The 22355-nt window shown below is 40.6% G+C and overlaps 1 protein-coding gene across 1 annotated transcript in view; it reads left to right on the top strand.

Annotated features, from left to right (window-relative positions):
* Window positions 1–22355, top strand: part of Gtf2a1l (general transcription factor IIA subunit 1 like) — a 40813-nt gene that overhangs the window by 16672 nt on the left and 1786 nt on the right. The window contains exons 5-8 of the mRNA XM_021644501.2: window positions 883–967; window positions 2713–3302; window positions 20965–21225; window positions 21873–21962. Of these exons, the coding sequence (XP_021500176.1) occupies window positions 883–967; window positions 2713–3302; window positions 20965–21225; window positions 21873–21962 (1026 nt within the window). The remainder of the gene's footprint in view (window positions 1–882; window positions 968–2712; window positions 3303–20964; window positions 21226–21872; window positions 21963–22355) is intronic.

Genomic DNA, 22355 nt, shown 5'->3' with positions numbered 1-22355 from the left:
AATTTAAAGTCTGAAAGATATTTTTTAGGGCATTTTAAAACATTCACTTTACATCCCAATCATAGCTACCTCCCTTGTCTCCTCCTAGTCCCACCCTCCCTCCCTCTCCCCTCTACCCCCTCCCCTACTCCTCAGAAAAGGAGCCCCACACCAATCTACCCCAGCACATCAAGTCTCATCAGGACTGAGCAAATCCTCTTCCACTGAGGCTAGGCAAGGCAGCCCCCCCCAGGGAGTAATGATCAAAAAGTGGGCCACAGAGTCCATGTCAGAGACAGCCTCTGCTCCCCTTACTAGGATACCCACATGAAGAGTAAGCTGCCCATTGGCTACATATGAGCAGGGAGCCTCGGTCCAGTCCATGCACGGTCCTTGGTTGGTGCTTAAATCTCTGTAAGGCCCCTGGGCCCAGGTTAGTTGACTCAGTTGTTCCTGTGGAGTTCTTATTCCTTCCGGGTTCTTCTATCCGCCCCCCCAGCTCTTTCACAAGGCTCCCTGGTGCTCCGCCTAATGTTTGGGTATGTCAGCATCTGTTTCTATCTGCTGCTTGGTGGAGCCTTTCACCCATATAGAAGAATGTTGGGAGATTCTTATAAGCAGTTTTGGCTCTTGCGTTCGACCCCTTGAGCGTAGCTGTGCGTTGTGCCAGTGTTACCACAGTATTCGCTCTAGTCGTTACGATTTACCAGTCTCACAGCTAACCGCTGCAGTGAAACCCCTCCTGACGGAAGGAGCCAATGCTGACATGCTCTTTCGTCAGAGAACCCAGCCTGCACTTTATGTGTAGTCAAGCTGTGCTCTTCTAGAGAATCATATTTTTGACTCTCTGTGACAGAATTCTGGTCCTTTTAGAACTTTCTAATATACACTTCTTATGCCTAGAATGCCGCCAGCTGTGGTGCAAACTTCGCATTTCCTGGATATCCGATCCATGTCCCAGCAGGCATGGCCCTGCAGACGGCATCTGGTAAGAGCTATTCTAAGAGTATTTGGTTTTAGCATGGACATTAAGTTGCATGACTTAAAAAAATATATTTGTTCTTTGAGAAGTTCATAGACATACTTGATGTTTTTTAATGTATCAACTCCTACTTCCTGAAAGGTTTCATGATTTTTAATAAACTGTACACTAGAGGTGATAGGAACTTCTAATAAAACTTTTAAAATAAAAATAAATAGCAGTTGCAATCGTCAGGAAAGCAGTGCACCGCAGACGGCACCAAGCTAGGCCCGGCTGGTGCTTCATTCCCAGCTCTCTTCCCTAGTCCTAGAGACTTAGCAGATTTATCTGCAATTTAGATTAGCTAGCTTAATTTTACTGTTTTTAATAAAAACATTAAATTAGGGGCTGAAGAGACTCAGTGGTTGAGAGCACTTGTTTTCCCGGAGGACCGGGGTCTAATTCCCAGCACTTACCTGAGAGCTCACAGCCATCCATTACTCCAGGGGATCTGACGCCCTCCCCTGACTTCCGTGAGTGCTGCATTCCCACGGTGCACATACAGCACGTAGGCAAACACTCATACACTTATAAGTCTTAGGAAGTTAACGAGAAATTCACAGTATGTTTAACTCAGGTTTCACTGTGTTTGCGGGGTGCGATGTGCATGTGGCACAGGTGCACGTGGAGGCGGAAGGTGGCTTGTGGCCTGGTCCTCTCCTTCCGCCCTGCGAGTCCCGGAGCTGAGAGAGCGCCCCTTCACCTCAGTGTTCGCAAGGATCTCCACCTCTGCAGTGCTAATCAAGGCTGACCGTTCTTCCGTGGCTTAGGGGAAAGGACATGGCTTGCGGGATCTTCTCCAGGTCTGAAAAATGTGCAGGCTCACTTGGGTTCCTGGGAAGTTTAAGTGTCCAATACAATGCTGAAAATAGCTTCCTTTTGAGTGTTATTTCAAAGGAACGACAGACGAGGTTTAAAAGATCAAGCTCCTCTTTTTGGACAACTTTGTATGATGCAAATCTTAAGTACATGAAATACACTTTCCATGACTGTTAAAATTCCATTGTGTACCACTAACACTAATTTTTTAAACAGAAGAGGCTCATGGATTAAATATTGGTGGCCTGTATGACCAAAATATGGCAGTTAAAAATAGGGAGGAAAGGCTACAGTTAAAACAAAACCACATATATTTTTAAAAAGTAATGGATATGTATTAGAGAAAATATAAAATATCTTAAAATAGATATTTTATTGCAGGTTAGGTTTTTGGGTGTTTTGTTTTGTTTTTTGAAATGAGAATTCTCATACTGGGCTGGGGAAATGACAGTGGGTAAGAATGGCTGTACAGAAAGCCTAAGGACCTGAGTTCAAATCTCCATCACTCATGAACAAAGCCAGTGCTGTGTGGGGCAAAGACAGGAGGATCACTGGACTTTCTTGTTTCCAGGCTCACTCTTGCCTCAAGGAAACAAGGCAGAGAGCAAGAGCAGACACACCAGTGTCCTTCTGTGTGCACACCTGTACACAGACACCCCCCACAACATACCACACACACAAACACACACACCACATACACATACATACACATACTACACACACACATATACACACAACACATACACATACATACACATACACACACACACCACACATACTACCCACACACCACACACCACACATACCACACACACACACACACACACACACGCAGAATGAGAGAGAGACAGAGAACTGTACTGTCCTCACCATTTTGCTTTTTCCTCTTTCAGGTCACCTCTACAAAGTCAACGTGCCAGTCATGGTGACACAGACTTCTGGAAGGACAGAGATTGTCCAGCACCCGTTTCAGCAAGTTCTCCAGCAGCTTGGGCAGCCGTCGGTGATCCAGACCACGGTTCCCCCGTTGCACCCGTGTTCTCTTCAAGCAGCTGCTGAGAAAGCACACGGCATGGAGGCTGTGCTGCAGCCGCCTACCATTCTGCACTCCGCCCCCGTGGACAGGAAGCACCTGGAAGATGCCGCCAGCGAGAGGCTTGTTCTGCCCGGAAGTGAGCCTAAGACCATGCCAGAGGCCTTACTGAGGCCGCAGGAAAGCTCTTCGTACCTCGGCCTCCCAGGGGTGGGCTTTCCTCCTCAGGTCGCTCTGACGGAGCCCAGCCTGGAGCCGGTGCTGGGCGTCTCCGCAAACCTGACGCAGAGTCTGCACACTGGTCCTTTCGCTCAGGGCCTGCAGGCCACTCTCCACCACCACATGCTTGACGCGCAGCTTCACGGCCTCAAAGACAGGATGTATGGATGTGACTCCATACAGCAACTGAGAAAGGCAGAGGAGCCCAGCAGCCTCTCCGCCTCACAGAAGGTACAGCTATTTGCTCTGGAATCAGGAAGTAGACAGTGGCCTTTGCTTACAGTTTGTAGGTTTTCCTTTTGAGGTGTAAGATTAATCACAATTATATGTGCTTTTTTTTTCTCAAAGAAAATTGTTTCTTTTTTTGTAGTGTCATGGCTAGTTTCAAATGTCAATTTGAGTTAGGGGAAGTGCGAAGTGAGTATAATAAAAACATCATATTTCTTTAATTCTTAAAGAATTATAAAAATAATATATTAAATTTAAAGACAATATTGTATCACCTGTTTACAAACAAAAACTCTTACCACCAAATCCACTTGTCCAGCTTAAGCATCGGGCTCACCTAGTAGATTAGTCACGCGTTAGCACAGTTCAAGGTAGGTAAGTACCACCTGAGCATTTTGTCTTCAGAATATCTAAATTTTCGTTCTTCTTTCCTCCCCCTGCTTTCTCTTCTTGTCCTCCTACTTTCCCTCCTTTTCCTCTCTCCTTCCTCTCTTTCCTCTTTTCTCCACCTCTCCTTCGTTCCTTGCCCCTCCCCCCTTTTCTCTCTTCTCTGTCTTTTTTGTTGCTCAGATCACACCTGGGTCAGGTAGATGCCAGGCAAGCGCTGAGCTGCATCCTCATCTCTGATACTTCTGACCTAGGAGGGGGATGGGGTGCAGTGATGGACTGTATTCAAGTGTGGTATAAACTATTTTGAGAGTTTAAACAACTGATGACCGTGAGAAACAACTTGTTCTGTTTGTGAATATTTCAGATGTTTCATGACACTTGTTCCAGGCCTTCTAGAAAGTTTGCAAAAGGCTTCAGCTAGACTCTGGAATAAGGCATTCTTTCCCTCTTTATGTTCCTCGTCTTTCTGTTTTGCCCAACTCCTTCCATTAAAAAAAAATAGTTTGGCTGGGCATGGTGTTGCATGCCATTAATCCCAGCACTCAAGGAGGCAGAGGTGGATCCCTGTGAGTTCAAGGCCAGCCTGGTCTACAAGTGAGTCTGGGACAGTCAAGGCTGCACAGAGAAACCCTGTCTCGAAAAACTAAACAAAAGAAGAAGAAGGAGAAGGAGAAGCAGCAGCAGCAGCTAGAGTGCTTTACTGCCAGGCCTGTGTGCTAGGCAAGGCTCCCTATCTCACCAGGTGGAAATCTCATTTCCACCTAGGTATTACAGGTAGCTCTTTTAAATGAGATTGCTAGTGGCAATGGAAGTTCAGGCACCCCAAAGCCTATGACAATACCAAAGTGTTACAGCCTTTTGGCTAAGTCGCTGTATTAATGGCAGGGATGTGGGCAAAAGCCTATGCCTGGTAGGCTTGCAGCTGAAACACAGGTCTGGTAAGGCCCAGGACCACCAGGCCAGAAGGCCAGAAAGCAGGTCCAGTGAGGCACAGACCCAGTGGTCTTGAAGGCGGGTCCAGGCCAAGTGGGTGCTTTGTTGGCCCTCCTCAAGCTTGTGGAATTCCCAGGCCCTGAGATTTCAGCCATGAATTTCTAGGGAGGAGGGAGGCCATCCCTTTTCCAGAATAAATGATGGTGGAAGGCTGATGGTATCATGCAGCATGCAGCACCTTTATTTAATGTGAAATCAGGGATTTACAAACTTTGGGCAGTGGGAGGGCTTTAAAGGGTGAATGTGTTTGATTTGCTGGGCTAGAGGTTCCAGGGATACTTGATTTACATGTAGTGGTATGGTACCTCATTCACATGCAGTAGCACGGTCCTATCACAAGAAGGAGAATCTACTTAATTATCCTATGGTAGGGGAAAATCTCCAAGTACAATTGAAGGTCATTGCTGAAAACTAAGATCTTTGTAACAGAGGGTGGGGCATTCCAGGAATCCCCAGGTGCTTACTGAGCAGTTTCTAATCAAGAAAGGGATCAGTCCTGTAATCTTCCTTGAGGGCTATGTGACTCTCCTTACAAGAGCTGGGGTTACCAGATCAGATGTAGAGAGAACTCCAGTGAGAAAAGGGAGTCCACCATTACAGACTTAGCACAGAGGCTATCAGAAAATGTCAGACTTTAACTTTATCTAGCAGAGTCCCACATAGACTAATGATATGCTTCATGCTTGGACTGTATTCTGTAGTGTTGAGGTGGTGGTGCAGTTAGTCAAAAGAACTGGAAGTGCTCAGCAACATGCTGTCTGGAGCATGGTGAGTGCACTGTACATTAGCTGTTGCTACCTTACCTCCTGGCTTCCAGAGACCTGTGTAAAGTGAAACCCTGTCCTTCCATTGTCCAACACATCACCTTGATAGATAAGCTCTGGTGCCTTCCTGTGTGTACATAGACCGTTGCTCTTCTCCCAGTTTCTTATTTGTTTTTTCTTTTATGCCTAATATTTTATTGGGGACACCAAAGATGAGTGATTATTTTAATTTGATAGTTTTTTTTAATATTACATTTATTTACTCCCACCTCGTATGTGTGTGTATGTGTGTGTGTGTGTGTGTGTATGTGTGTATGTGTTTGCAATTGTGCAAACCATGGCATATGAGTACAGGTCAGAGGACAACTTTAATGAGCCAGTGCTTTCAGCTGGTTGAGGCAGGTTCTTTCTTGTTTCTGTGGCAAGGCTGTGTATACCAAGGTAAGCTGGCTCACCAGCTTCTAGCAGATAATCCTGTCTCTACCTTTCATGTTGCTGCAAGAGTACCAGGATTGCAAATGCACAGCATTGCATCTGGCTTTTTATATGGATCTCAGGATTCTAATTTAGACCATTTGGTTCACAACAGCAGGGTCTTTTATCTGCTAAGCCATCTCACCAACCCTGAACAGTTTCTAAATCTCTCTATAAGCCCTGCCTAGTAAGTAAAGAAAACTGATCATTTTTTCATACTCATCAAATATACTAAAGTATTCCATGTTGTAAATAGTTAGTTTTGATGTAATTATGTTGGTTTTGATGGTCAACTTGGTTGGGCTGAGAGACTGTAGGAGACTGTAAATTTCTGTGTCTATGAGAGTGTTTGCAGAACACATGGCTGAAAATATCTATAGTTCAGGGTCAAGGCAGACTAAAAGGTGAAGAAGGTAAGCCAAATAGTAACATGAGCACACTTTCTCAGCTTCCTGGCTGCTGAAGCGAGCAGCCTCATCCACAGCATACTCCTATTGCCATGATGGTCTTGTTCACCTGATGTCCAACCCAGTGAACTCAAAGCTCTGAAGCCATGCAGTGAAATAAATCTCTGCTTGTTAAATTGTTTCTCTCTGGTATTTGTCACAGTGATGAGAAGTCTGAGTAGCACATGTGGCAGATGGGAGTAGTGTGGCTCAGGGCATTATTGTCATAGCCCGCTAATGTGTAGCCAGTGTTGCCATATTGTGATAGATCTAGGTTAAATTTCAGTTAAGAATAAGAGAAGTTTTGTCCTGCTGCTGTGAGCAACTAGATTGTACGTAATTTAGCTTGCAGATTAGGGGATGGGTATTGAATTGTAGTTTAGGTTTCTTATGGTTTATATTTATTACCTTGTAGTCTGAAGTTCTGTCTTACTAGCCACTGGGATAATGTAGCTATTTCTTAAATTGTAATGGCTGGAAGCTGGATTTGGTGAAGCTTTATCTTAAGGAATCCTGTTTTTTGTTGTTTTGCTTTTTGCTTATTGTATTACTTAGCTGCAAAACTCACACATACTTTAATCACCCGGTGAAGTGGAAGATCTTGGTCATTGTGCAGCTGGTTTGCTCTAGAAAAGAAAGGCTGAAGCAGCTTCATTACATTGTCTGCCGCAGAACTGCTGACATTTTCTACTTTCACACAGGATTCGTGGAAGAACCAGCACTGACATTCCTTTAACATTCAACAGGCTAAAAATACCAGTTGCTTCTGAGGGCAGCTGGCATCTGATTTTAATCTCCATTCACACACTGACATCATTAAATAATTGCTATGCTGTGAGTCTTTTTTATTTTCAAGCTAGAAACTGACTTTTTTGTAACCATGTGGGGCTCATGCTTGGTGGCGCGGGAGAGCCTGCGTGTGAGGTGCCCAAGACAGGCTTTTTCCGTAGAGAGTCCATGCTGTGCATTTCAGCATGTGGCCAGCCTTGCTACTAGCCCAAAGGCAGTAATTCCAGAAGAAGTCTTGTCTGCTGATATAATGCTCAAAAACTTTTGAGCCAAGGTTTTGAATTTTTTTTTTCCAACACATGTATCAAAAATTTGGGCAAAGTGTTAAATTCTCCTTTCTGCAGGATTTTTCCAGCTTTCTAAAGAACAGTGCTGAAGCCCTGTTTAATCTCCGGGGAGATGTCTGCTCCTTTCGGGAGGGAAGGAAAGCCCCTTCATAACATTTCAATCTGGAGGAGTTTTCGTGGGTGCTCTTGAATATCCCTATGCATGGTCCTGAAGCGTTCATTATGTAAGCTGTTGAACATTATTGACTATTTTGATTGTCTAGCTAGCAGGACATCAGAGCCAGCAGCCATGTGAACTTTCGAACGTTCTCTTCTAAAGACAGAAGGTAGAAATGGGAAAAGAAAAAGAAAAAGAAAAAGACTGTTGAATAAAACAGGACTTTCTTTGAGCTTGCCAGTTGATGGAATAATGACACAGAGACCTTTTATATTTACGATAAGCTTATGGCAGATTCTTAGCTATTTTAACCCGACTTTACTGGCCTGGCCTATGTCCTGCCACATGGTCCTTTATCTGTCCATCTTAGTCTCCAGTCCCAGTTTTCTCTACTTCCTCCATCTCCTGGTGATTTCCTTCCCAGAGACCCTCACTATGCCAGAAGCTCTGTCTCCCTCTCTTACCTCAGCTCTTTAGTAAACCAATCAGAAGGTGAGGGAGAAGTGCAGGCTGTAATCATATCTCTGCTGGAACAGAAACCCACATTTGGATAATACAAGGACAATCTTTACACAATGGACAAAAACATCCCTTCAACAGTTGAGGTTATTGGTAAAGAATTTGAGTTTGTAATATTTCTTCTCTCTTGGAGTAAAATGAATTTTCCTAGTATAACAAAAATAGGATTTTATTTTAATTCAATTGGAAGAGTCCTGGAGAGAGGGACAGCGAGGAAGAGAAAGAGAGGAGAGGGGGAGAGAGTTGAGAGGTGGGGTGGGAGGGGACATGGAGGGGGAGAGGGTAGTGTGGATAATGCTGAAATTTGTCGTATCACTTAATAAGCTTACATTCATTTGACAAAGTTCTGTAGAGGCTTTGATTCATTTTATATAGAAGATATTTGTAACTTCAGGTTGTCTTGTTGCTGTTAAAATGAAAAACCATATTTGGCGTGTGATTCAGGACTAGGACTGACTTTAGTAAATTCCATTTTAAAAGTCAGACTTATTGAAGTATAATCTAAATATAATAAAATTCAACTTTGTACAGTGTAAACGTTGACAAGCACAGGCACTTGTACAAAACAAGGAGAATGGTAGAGAACATCTGTATTAATCTTAGAACTCCCTTTATGCATTGGTGCTTTTCCTCTGCCCCCAGCTCCTGCACTCCACCACTGGGTTTTGTTTTCTTTCAGCATGGAGTTTCCTTTTCCAGGATGTCAGTGCGCAGCTTTAGCGGTATGCTTCAGGTTACCCTGTGCCACCACATGCAGCCGTGTAGCCACTGTATAGATGAAGCCTAGTTCATCACGAGCACTTGGGTTCTTTCCTAGTTTTGGAATTTGTAGAGCAAGTATTGGGGCCATAAATGGAAATATCTAAGAAGCCCTGTGAAAAGCAGGTTGGCTCTCTGGGACTGTTCATCTTCAGTGATAATTGTCTTATATTGGTTTATTTCTGGGCATTTTCTCGACTGCTCAATCCATGCCTATTTGCTTTTCACCAGTACTGCATTATCTTTATTGTAGTGGTTTTAAAGTAAGCTGTATATTAGAGAATAAGTCTTTCAAATTTGTTCCTTTTCAGAATAATTTTAGCTATTCTAATTACTCTGTATTTCCATATAAATGTGATAATGAGCTTTTTAACGCAAACAAACAACCAGAACAAAAAAACTGAAACCCAGATTCTGGGATTTCTTTTGGGTTGTGTTGACTTTATAGATATACAAGGAGAGAACTGACAACCATAGCCTGTTCAGAGTGTCTGTTTCTTTCATGATTCAGTCTTGGTAGGGTCTAGGTTTTCAGGGACTTGTCTATTTTATCTACTTTTCCATTTCCTTCAAAGATTTATCTTTAATATTGCGAGTGCATATGTATGTGTCTGTGCACACGACTACGGGTGCCCGTGGAGGCCAGAAGGGGGTGTCCAGTCCTTGGAGTTGGAGTTACAGGTGTCTCTGAGCTGCCCAGCATGGGTGATGGGCACCGAGAAGAAGACCACATGCTTTCAGCTTCCCCTCTAGCTCTCCTTGGCTTTTTCACTTGTTGGTGGATGAGTGTTGATAGCATTCTCTAAAAGCTTCTGTGTCTGTAAGGTCAGTGGTGATGTCCCTTGTTTTACTTATGATTTTAGTCTAGATAAAAAGTTACCTATTTCATCAGTCTTTTTGAGGAACCAACTTTTTTTTGCATGTTGTATTATTTTACTTATAAACACAGGGAATAGCATCAACAAACAATTATCTATACTAACAATTCATTTCTTCTAAAGTAGATTGCAATTTGAAGGAGGAAGGATTTGTTTTGCCCAGAGGACATGACACAGAAGATATAGTGGCTGGGCTGGCTCAGTTCATGCTGATTATATTGTGGTCGATGCCCATGAGGCAGAAAGCTCATTGTCAAGAGAGATTATTTGAAGAGGGTATTATCTTCAAAGGTTCACCCCTAAGTATCCTTTTTTTTTTTGTTAGTTATGTACCATTTCCAAAGGTTGTTTGACTTCCCCAATCACTAATGCTAGTTACAAACTAAGTGTTCAAACACTTGAACCTCTGGGTGACATTTTACATTCAGCCGTAGTGGAGAAACTGAAGGATGGGAAGAAATAGGTTTTTGCTTAATCTATAGGATAGAAAACTAGAGAACTTGGTGACTGAAACAATGTAGTTGAAAATTATCTTAGTAGTTTGTATACTGGTTTATTCGGTGACAATGAAAAACCAACTTTTAAGTTTATTGATTTTTTTTTTTTTTTTTTTTTTTTACTATTTTCCTATTCTCTGTTTTATTTCTGTTCATTATTACTTACTTCTGATAACCCTGGATTTCCCCCACCCCCTGACCTGGGTTCTATAACGTATTAGATTAGGTTGTTGATTTGAGGTTAGTCCTTTAAATGTAAGCATTTAAAAGCTGTAAAGTCCCCTCTAGGTCCTGTAAATTTTGGAATATGTATTATGTGTCCTTCCTTCTTTTTCAAATTTTATTATTTATTGAGAGCTCAGGCTGGCCCTGACCTGACAGTCCTCCTGCCTCAGTCTCCCAAGTGCTAGGCTTCATACTTACCTGTTCTTTCATTTATCTTAGGATCATATAATTTCTTTTTTAACTCAATGAATTTGAAAATATGTTTAATTGACACATGTTTATAGATTTTCTAGTTATAAATTTCTATTATTTATTCTACATTATTTTTCATAGCTTTATTCACAGTTTTTCTAGTATCATGATCATACGATGCTTAGTATGATTTTTTTTTTGTTCTAAGTTTGTTCTGCATCCTAAAATAGTTAATTTTAGAGATTGTTATTATGACTGAGAAAAATGTGTTCTGCTTTTGTTGGATGGAGAATTCCTTTGTGTCTCTGTGCTGGGTGGTTATTGTTTACTTGACACAAACTAGAGTTATTTTGGAAGAGGGAGCTGCAATTGAGGAGTTGTCTCCATTGACCCATGTGTCTGGGGCAGTTTCTTGTTGCTAGTTATGTGGTTGGGCCTACCTCACTGTGGAAGGTGCCATCCCTAGGCATGTAGGTCTGGGCTGTATAAGGAAAACAGCTGAGCAAGCCAAGGGAAGTGAGCTAGTAAGCAACACTTTATGTTTTCTCTCAGTGCTCCTGTCCTGAATTCCCTCAGTGACAGACAGAGACTTGGAGGTATAAGTCAAATCAACCTTTCCCTTCTCCCAGCTGCTTTTGGTCATGGAGTTGATAACACTAACAGAAAATGAACTAGAAGAAGAGTCTCTTAACTCCTATTGATTATATTGTTAAGTTCATTATTTTGTCATTGATTCTCTATTTATATACCACTCAAAGTGAGTTATTAAAGTCTCTTCCTGTCCTAATACTGTCTCTGCCTTCCAGTCTTTCTATGTTTGTTTCATATCATTTGGAAGCTCTGACTTTTGGTAACATGTTTATATTACAATCTTGTTAATGAGATGATCTTTTTAGGATTCTGTACTTTTCTTTCTCTTTATTCTATCCCTCCTTCCTCCTTTCTTTTTGTAACAGTTTTTAACTTAAAGCCTGTCTTTTTGGGGGGGAGGGGGAAGTGACATAGCCCTACAGCTCTTTTTTGCAATTGTTTCTGTCCTTTAGTTTTCAGCCTATGCATGGGTAGCAGATGGTTGGATTGTGCCCTTTCCAATCCATTCTGCACTCTGTATCATTTGTCTGGAAAATGCTATGATTTGGGCAGAGTTTGTCGCCCACTGGTTTAGTCTCCACAAAGGCAGAGATGAGGTCTTAGCAGCTTTTGAAAAGGAAAGATGCCGTCTGTCAGGGCCTGGAGTCCACCACCAGGATCCATTCTTGCTGAGCTGCTAGAATGAATGGTTCTGAGAGTGTCTCCATGCTATTCTGTTATGAAAAAAAAACTGAACTTGATTCCTCCCTAGGCCCTAGTGTTCTATCTCTTCTCCATAAGGTGCCTTCATTGTGGTTCCTGTACCTGTGACATCCTTACCAGAGCCAAGCAGGTGCTGGCTCCTTCTGAAGTCCCCATAATCATGAAATAAATAAACAAACCCTTTTCTTTATAGCTTTCTCAGGCTTAAGTATTCTGTTAGAACAACACAAACTGGGTTGACAGAGATAATTTAATCAATTTATGTTTTAGGTAATTCTGGATGGGAAATAAATGGCAATTTACTCTGTTACTTGTTTTCTTTGTGTCTTACATTTCCCCCCTTTGGTTCCTTCTTTGATGTCTTCTTTTCTATGTAATTGGCATTCTTGTATTAACGAATTTTGATTTCCTTACTGTTCCCACTGTGTGATATTCTATAGCTGTTTTTCTTTTGGTTATTATGGAGATTGCACGTCTTCACATTACTGTCTTCACATGATGTCAAGCCCTTTGAGTCTGACAGCAACAAACTCAGCCACATACAAAAGTGTGCTTCTTCATAGTTCTACCATTCTCTACTGTTCCTTATTGTCACAGGTTGTATTTACATAGACACATTAACATAGATTTATACTTCTGTCTCTTAAGCTCTAGAGAAGAATAAAAAGAAGTTGAACTAAAATTATGATAATGTAGGCTTCTAATTTGCTGTTGTCAACTTCCCTTTCCTGGAAAGTGTCTGACTTTTGTTTCTCAGTTACTCCCTAGTGTCCTTTGATTTTAACCCAAAGGGCTCCTAGAAGAACCCATGGTGATGAATTCCTTTGCCTTTTATCTGGGAAAGTTTTACTTTTGCCCTGTTTTCTAAGATGGCAGGTAAACTTTATGCAAGGAGAAGAGGGAGACTTGGCAGCAGCTATATAAATCACTACAACAGTGTTTTTTGTTGGGACAGAGATTGGAGTCAGAGCCTTCTCTATTTTAAGCTCTTTAAATACATCATCCCACTGGGCTCTGCCTTTCGTTGCTGTGCTAGAAACATGGCAAATGTGTTATTGAATGTGGAAAGCTGCTTTTCTAACTACTTTAAATGGTACTGGTTTACAATCTCAGTTTCTGATTATTTATTGCTATTGTATAGACATACAATTGATTTTTGTAAAGTGATCTTATATTCTGTCATCTGTTAAAACCAGGAACTTTTGTATAGTCCTTGGAATTGTTTTATACAGTTAAAACCATTGTGAAAAGAGACAGCTTAATTGATTCTTTGTCAATGTCTTTTTCTTTGTTATTTTTCTTATTTTACTAAGACTTCTCGTACAAAATTAGAGTAGAGAGAGCCAGCAGTTTGTTCTTTATCCTAAGGGAAAAACCTCCAGCCTTGTTAGCAAGTGCTGTGCTGGCTGTGGGCTTCTTGTGGACGCCCTTTACAGGTGGACAGAGTTCCCTTCAGTGAAAGTCTGCTGAGATTTCTACTGGGGTGAGGTGGAGGAAGGGGAAGAGGGAAGGAAAGGGGGAGGTATGAAAGCCTTTAACCCTGGCATTTGAGAGGCCCTGGCAGTCTTTGACTTTGAGGCCAACCTGGTGCTTCCTAGTGAGGGTCTGGCTTCAGAAGCCAGGTTATCAAGAGATTTTAGGAGATGCTTTTGTATTGTTGAACCTTTATAATGCTTTCCCCCATACACTGACATCAAATGTCCTCCTTCCCTCCCTCCCTCCTCCCTTCTTCTTTCCCTCTCTCCATCCTTCTTTCCCTCCCTCCCTCCCTCCTCCTTTCCCTCCCTCTCTCTCCATCCTTCTTTCCCTCCCTCCCTCCCTCCCTCCCTCCCTCCTTCTTTCACTCTCTCTCCCTCCTTCCTTCTTTCCTCATCTGCTTTGCTGAAGTGTATTGATTCACTTTCCAGTGTTCCTTTTCAAAGCCATCTACTGGATGAACCTTCTTCAGCTACATTGTATGATCTTTCTTCTCCCTTCCTTCCTTCCTTCCTTCCTTCCTTCCTTCCTTCCTTCCTTTTTTCTTTTTTAAAATTAATTAATTCAATTTATATCTTGGTCATAGGCCCCTCCTTTCCTCCCTGTCCCACCCTCCCCCCCATCCCCTTTTTTCTAATCATCAGAATAAGGGAGCCCCTCCTATCTAGATACCCTAACTCATTTATTCATATGAGGTCTGAGTTTGGCTTCCTCCCCTGCCACCTGGTAGGGCAATCCCATCAGGGGGAAGTGATCAAAAAGCAAGTAAGACAGTCCGTGTCAGAGGCATCCTCCACTCCCCTAACTAGTGGCCCACATGAAGCCTAAGATGCCCATCAGCTACTTATAAGTAGAGGACCTAGGTCCAGACCATGCATTGTCCTTGGTTGGTGCTTCAGACTCCATAGGCCCCTCTGGACCATGGTTGATTGGCTCTGATGATCTTCTTGTGGAGCTCTTGTCACCTCTAGGTCTATTTATCTTTCCCACCTCTTTTCCAGTGGACTCCCTAGACTTTACCCTGGTCTTTTTAAAATCCTGAATTCTGTTTGCTAAATTTCGCTGAGGCATGTGGCCTTGTTTTTGTGAAGAATGTTGGTGTCTCTCAGTTTTTTTTTTCTTCCTTGCAATGGATTTTTAAGGTAGTAGTAGTTTTATAATATAAAGTATAAAATATCTGTACATTATTTGTTTTCTGAAAAAAGAATGTTACATCCTGGTTCCAGACTTTTCCTTTGTGGGGCAGATTAAACTATAGGTTACTTTTCTTTAATCTCTCTCTTAGGTCATTTGGTGTTTCTTTTGGAAACTTTGATAGTTTTATTTGTTGTTGTTATAGAAACTCATCCACATTATCTACTTGTAAATTTTATTGTGAAGATGCTGATAGTATTTTTTTTAATCCTTTAAATGTTTTTAGGACCAATGATGACATCATTTTTATCCTTTTAGCAATCCAAAGTTTTGTATTCTTTCATTTTTCTCAATATTTTCAATTTTACCATTTTTCTTCAGATGCGTGGATAGTGTTCTTGATTTTATTTTTATTTTTTATGTTATCAATTTTGCTTCACTTTTTTAATTGTTTTCTTCATTTTGCTTTGGGCTTAATTTGGCTTTTTGCTTTCGTTTCTTAAGTGGAATTATGGGGCCACTGATTTAATGCTTTTTGAATTATTGAATGCTATATGTTTTCTTCTAGGCACTGTTTCAGGTAGGTAAGTTTTGATTTTTTTCATTTGCATTCATTATTGTTTTATAATTTTTGCAGTTTATTGTTTTACTTATGGAGATTCTTAATTATCTTAATTAATTTTTAAGTATCTAGAACTTTTTCCATTATAATGTCTAGTTTCAGTTTTCTATTGTCAGAGAATATATTTTACATTCTATATTTGAAAAGGGTTATTTTGAGCCAGAATGTAGGCTATCTTTATGTACATTTCATGGGCACTTTTAAAAAAGAGGGTCTGTTTTATTACTTATAGTCACGTTTGTGTGTGTGTGGGTGTGCATGTGTGTGCAGGTGCCACAGAGGCCAGGGGTGTGAGATCCCTCTGGGGTGCCGTCACAGGTAGCCATCACCTGAGACAGGCTGGAAAGCAGTGCTGAGCCACGTCTCCAGCCTCATGTGACTTGATAAAAAGCTGTTTGGCTGTTTGTGGATAGACCACCCATACATGTCCACTAGGTCACAAAGAACATGTACACTGGGCAGGTCTTCTGTATTGTTACTGAGTACTTACTGTAAATGTTTCTGTTGTTTCCTGAGACGAATTACAATTGTGAAGTTATCTGTTTCATTTACTTCTTTTAGTTATTTTTGTTTTTCCTTTGTAGGGATCGAGCCCAGGGCCTTAGTGCATAATAAATGTAGATGCTACTGTTGAGCTATATTTCCAGCCCTGTTTTCGATTTACATAATTTTGAAGCAATATTAATAGTATCGATAGATGCATGAAACCTTAGGATTGTTGTTCTCTTCTCGAATGGACTCTTTTATTATTGGATAGTATTCTTATGTGTCATCATAGTATTCCATGTTCCCAGACGCATGTCCTCATTTTAGTTTTAGTTTGACAGTGTTTGCATGGTACATGTTGTCTCTCCTTATTTAGATGTCTGTCTGTGACGTTAGTGGGTACATGTCACAGTGTATGTGTGGGGTCAGAGGACAGCTTGCCAGGGGTAGGTTTCCTCCTTCTCCCATGTGGGTCCCACAATCAATCTCAGTTTGTCAGGCTTTGTGAACATTTTCATTTCCTCAGATGACGGGATGAGATGAGAGCTGTACCCAAGCTGTATAAGTACATGGCTCGGGCTGAGTCCAGAGCATTTGTTCCTCTGTTCTTACTATCCCTAGGCCTAGGCTATGTACAACCTAATCTTTTGCTAACCTGGACGTTAAAGGCTTTCAGCCTTCATCTACTAACCCAGACCTAGAATGTTTTAGCCTCTGAGACTTGGTGTTGAATAAACTCACCCTTGCTAGCTCTTTTTGAACTCTCGCTGGCTGGTTCAACTCAGATGTTCTGGCCAAAACATCTCTCCAAGCTGACTGATTCAACTTAGCTTCTCTTTCAGCTTCTGACTCAATTGTTCTGTTCGTCCTAAAACTAACTCTGGCAATACATTTTAATCTTATGGCTCCTTCTCATTTTTCTGGGTCATTCTCTCTGTATCCTGTCTCTGTAAAACTGTCCAGTAAAACTGCCACATGCTACTCCTACTACTCTAAACTCGCCATGTTACTCTTAAGTAGCTGCTGTTTCCTGTGCTGTTCTCGTGAGAGGTGGGTGTATCTTATCTCTGACTCATTCTGTCAAATCTTACTCTGAACATCAAGTCACTTTGTCTGGCCTCAGTTAGATATCACTTTCACACAAACATGGCTGCTTCCTTCTTATAAACTAACCTTACTTTCATTGTTTGGGATTAAAGGTGTGTACTAAGGGTTTATCGGTATTACAGTCACATACTGTAATCGAGGCTGTATCTACATTTTAAGCCAGACCACTTAGACCTAGAAGGTCTTTAGACATGATCCCTTGTCAGAGCAGCCATGTTACTGGATTAAAATTTCTCTACAACGCTGGGCAGCAGGCCCTTTTACCTACCACTAGCCATCTCACCAGCCATCGATACTTTTAACTGATTTGGTTATATTTAAAGTAGTTTCTTATAGACAGGATGCTATTGGGTCTTGCTAACTTGGTACAGCTTTGTATGGGTGTGTTTTATATCTGGGATAGTTATTAAACTATTTGTTGGTTGTTTCTGTGTTTTTTCTTTTCTGCATGCTTTTGATTCTTCCTTTGTCTATATTGCATGTACTGATGGCTCCTTCAGAGGGAAGTTTTCCTCTGATGTTTTTTTAGTTTTAGAATTTCTATTTGCCTTGTATCTTCCATATGTGAGGGAATTTCCATGTACAACCATGTTCATGTTGCCCACGTTTTTCACCAGCTTGCTTAACATAAATCATAGTATGATTCTCCTGCTTGGCTTCCTGCTTATATAGTTGTCTTCTCTTGCTTTTGCTTTTTTTTATTTTTTTTTATTGATGGTTAGAGATCTTGTTGGGAACACAGTATCTACATTCTTCTCACAGAGAGATGTATTTGTGTTTTCCATGCATCCAAAGACTGTTTATCCTTTAGTGTCCTGGACTCCAGGATAAATTTCTTTAATGGTATCAAGCAAAGCTGTGATGTCGTAGTTTAGTTTCTTCTCTTTGATAGTGTGGCAGAGACATTCTTTTTAGTATTTATAGCATAAGTGACAGTGGTATTTCTCTTGTATATGAGTACATCTTGTTTTCTTATCTTGTTTCTATAATTTAGACTTATTTATAGTTCAGTCACACCATGACCATTTACTTCTGCATAAATGAGGAACCTTCAATATGTGTGTGAAGGAAGTTTGTTTCCAATGTTGTAAAAGTTAATTGTATGTGAACTAATTATGTGTGTGTTTACTAATATTAAATCTTCTATGTAAGATTATTTTTAAATTGTACTTTGTGAGGATTCATTGTAAAGAATATTTATATGTATCTCAGAAGCACAGTCATCCACTAAAAAATAAGCTATTTCCTATGTTAAAGTAGTATCTTAAATTGATGCATTAAAGTGTATAGTTGTATTGCTTGTACATTACAAACACAGGAGTATGGAGAAACTGTATTTGTTCAAACCATAATAAAGCTTCTTGGGCCTCTTTGAAAGGCTTCCTAGGTTCAGAGACCTTAAAGATTCCAACAGTTTCCCAGGCTGAGGTGTGAAGTCTCTTTGAGGTCTGATAACCATCTTTTCTGTGCCTTGATCTGTACTTGTGCATTTAATCTGATAGCTGAAGTAGCCCTGGTTAGATCATCTTTTTCTACCTGTCCACCAGATTCCTAAACAGCCAGCATGTCCAAGTGCTGCCTTATGCTACCTGCAGCTCATTCCCAAGTTTTCATTTTTTTAAACTTTAATTTTATTTATTTATTAAATTTATTTATTAAATTTTATTTATTTTTATTTTATGTATATGAATGCTCTATCTGCATGAACATGCAGATGCCAGAGGGCACCAGATCTTATTATAGATGGTTGTGATCCACCATGTGGTTGCTGGGGATTGAACTCAGGACCTCTGGAAGAGCAGACAGAGCTCTTGACTGCTGAGCCATCTCTCCAGCCTCCCAAGTTTTCACTTTTGAGACTGTGGCTTTGAGCTCCCAAGACGTTCTGTGCTTAGCCCCCAAAGTGCTGAGGCTGGAGGCATCCAGCACCAGATCTGGACTTCTATTAATTTAAAAATTATTTTCACTCATTAAAATAAGTTATTAAATCCACATAAAATAATTTTAATGAGAAAAAAACCAGCATTTATGTTAATCATCTCCACAAAAGAGAGGAGTTTTAAAAATCACTTATCATTTGCAACTCTGCTCATGTTCGGCCTAAGTCTCTTATGAACATGGTATACATCTGAAGATTGTGGCTGAATACATTAATCTGTAGTTTAGTTTCCCTAATACTAATCCAGGTTTAAAAATACCTTTTCAACCATGCCCATAATGCATATTCCCTTTTTAAATGTATACACTTTGATTAGTTTGATTACGGGCTCATTTTGCAAAAAGATGAGAATTCTACTGTAAAGTCTGTGGTAGTTTTGGTTACATAAAGTACCTCTTCTTGTTATAAAGCTTGAAGGTTTGGGGAACTCCTCCCTGCCTATGACACACTTGGGCTTTTGGAGGAGCTCTAGTCTACTGTGTCAGACTAATGGGAAGGAATATTTTGTGCTTGAGGTGACCCTTTTATAATCAAACTTGGACTTTAATTCTGTCTCACTCTTTGCTGCCTTTGTGATCTTGTAAGCCATAGCGTTTTATCTCAGTATGTTGCAATTAGATTTAAATTAGAAAACATAAAATATTTATCATATTTTTGTAAGCTCTATTTGAGAGAGAAAATGATAAAAGTTATAGTTATCTATTCAGCTAATAACAAAATTTACTTCCATTATCACTATCTATTTCTAGAAGTTTTTTTTCTTTTTTTTAAATTTTAAATGAAGTCTGGTGCCTTATTTAAACATTAAATGATATGTGTAGTGGTTTGAATGAAAATGGCCCCACAAGCCACTAGGGAGTAGCACTATTAGGAGGTGTATGGCCTTGCTGCAGTAGGTGTGGCCTTGTTGGAGGAATTGTGTCACTGGGAGTGGCTTTGAAGTCTCAGATGTTCAAGCCATGCCTGGTGACTCAATTCATTTTTGGTGACTGCTGCTCTGGATGTAGATCTCTTTGCTAGCTCTCTAGCACCATGTCTGCTTGTGTGCCTCCACCATGCTTCTCACCATGATGAAAATGGAACTCTGCTGAACTCTAATCTGGTTCCAATGAAATGTTTTCCTGTTGTTTCAAAACAAAATCTCACATGAATGATTTTACCAATAAATATTTGGGATCTAGATGCTAGCTCAGAGAGGCAGAGAAAGCACATAGCTGACCATTCTACCTAGCCAACGTCCCAGAAGGAAAAAATCCCTTCCTACTCAGCTCAGGTCCAAGAAGAAACAAACCCTTTCTCCTTCTCCACGCCGTCTTAAATACCCTCCTCCTCAGTGGCCCTCTTTTCTGTTTACTTAATGTTCAATCTCTGTCAGCTGGTTCCTTGCTCCACCTCTTGACCTATGGTTGACTTTATTTAGCTCTTGGATTAAAGGTGTGTGCTAGGGCTGAACCACACCACAAGTACTTGTTTACAGTAAACAGGAAACTCTAGAATCAAAGGCTGAGCCATACCACAATTAGAAACAGGTGTTTATAGTTTACAGTCTCGGGGTTCACAATGGGATTAAATATCCTGCACCATTTTCTTTTATCAGAGTTGCCATAGTTAAGGTGTCTCTTCATAACAATAAAAACCATAACTAAGACAATACCCCCTTCCTTCATCCATCTCCTCCTCCCATGCCTTGGTAGTATTTGTTTTACTTTTGTCTCTATGAACATTTCTACAATAGGCATCTCAGGTTAAGTGAAATAATATAGCTGTTCTGTATTGGCTCCTTTGACCCATGTAGTCCTTTGGAATTTGCATCCATTTCTTGAGCATGTAATTGTCTTATCTATGTCATTCAGTTGCCATTGTAATCAAGTGTAATAGTTAAGGCTCAGGCTCAGTTATATCCAAGTTATATATATATATATATATATATACATATATATATATATATATATGTGTGTGTGTGTGTGTGTGTGTGTGTGTGTGTGTATAAAAGCTAGCAAATATTTTGTGAAAGCAGTGAGATCATTTGGTGCCGGTGTGTGGTAGTTTGTTTATATATTTACTTGTTAGAAATGCTAAAGATATCCCAGAGTTCCAGATTGAGAGGCTGATCTTAGAAGGCAGAGATAAGTTTAAATGGTCACTTGTGTGGTATTTGCCAGTCATTTATGATTGAGACTCAATGTTTTAATGCCTCATTTGACTTGATGAACTTGATTGTGCCTCTTCATTTTGCAGAATTCTACTTCTGAGATAGACCTGAATATTCAGGTAACTGATGATGATATTAATGAAATAATTCAAATAGATGGAACTGGCGATAACTCTTCTACTGAAGAAGTGGGAAGTGTAAGAGATGTGGATGAGAATGAATTCCCGGGGATCATTGAAGCAGGCGACCTCAAGGTGCTTGAGGAAGAAGCAGACAGCGTATCAAATGAAGATTCAACTGCAAATAGCAGTGACAATGAAGACCATCAAATAGACACCATAGAGGAGGTGAGGTACCCTCCTGAGCTGCTGAGTCTTGGCTTATTATCTAACAGGATTTTTGCTTCCATGTACTACACAACAAACTATAATTCTACTTCAGATTAACTGTGTCTTTAGTCTTTTAAAATCAGAGTTATTTGTATGCAGGACCATAACACTTCAGATTTAAACTGTAATTTAAACTGGTATTAAGTGGTTAGGAACTAGATTTATGTTTGTTGCTTTTAAGCAGATATAGTAGGGGGCTTGGGAGACAAGAGTCTGTCCTTTTTCTAATAAATGTGATGAAGTCTGAGTAAATGTGGTAAGTTTGTGAGGGCTGTGGCCACTCACTGTGGCTGCCTTCATCTCTCTGCTTATGGCAATGTCTCATCTGAGTTACCATCTTTAACAGTCCCAGTATCCTGTGGGTCTCATTGAACTTGTCATTTCATAGATGAGAAAACTGAGATACAGGGAGTTTGGGTAATTTGCCTGAGGTCAAGCATGTAATTATGACGTGGTCAGTCTGGAATGCAAAGCTAGATTACTTGACTGAAAGCAGAAGTACTATTCTGTCTCTTCAGGTCCCTTTTTCATCTATGTCTTTCTATCCTTAAAAAAAAATTTGAAGCATCATGAAATCCCTTAATGTGATCATCTTTCATCTTTAGGATCCTCTAAATTCTGGAGATGATGTCAGTGAGCAGGATGTGCCAGACCTGTTTGACACAGATAATGTAATTGTCTGTCAATATGATAAGGTACCGAGTTCACTTCTTGGACTTTGGGTTTATTAATTGAACTTAGACTGGAAGGTACATAAAACAGTGCAAAATATGATGGTGAGTTCCAGTTCACAGTCAAGTGACTCTTGGAGCAGCTGTTTAATTTTGTGAAATATTTCTGTGTGTCTGTGTGCATTGTGTGCACATGTGTGTGTGGGGTGAGCATGTGTGTGTGGGCGAGCATGTGTGTGGGTACTTGTGGGTGTGGGTGCACATGTGTGTGGGGTGCACATACGTGTGGGTGTGTACTATGTGCATGTGTGTGCGTGCATGTGTGTGCACCTGTGTATGTGTGTGGGTACATGTGTGTATGGGTGCATGTGTGTATGCACATATGTGTGGGTGTGCATGGACAGAGGATAGTCACTG

The sequence above is a fragment of the Meriones unguiculatus genome, chromosome 1 (assembly GCF_030254825.1).
Source record: "Meriones unguiculatus strain TT.TT164.6M chromosome 1, Bangor_MerUng_6.1, whole genome shotgun sequence".
NCBI lineage: Eukaryota > Metazoa > Chordata > Mammalia > Rodentia > Muridae > Meriones > Meriones unguiculatus.
Note: the sequence above shows the minus strand (reverse complement) of the source record. Positions and strands in the feature narration are given on the sequence as shown.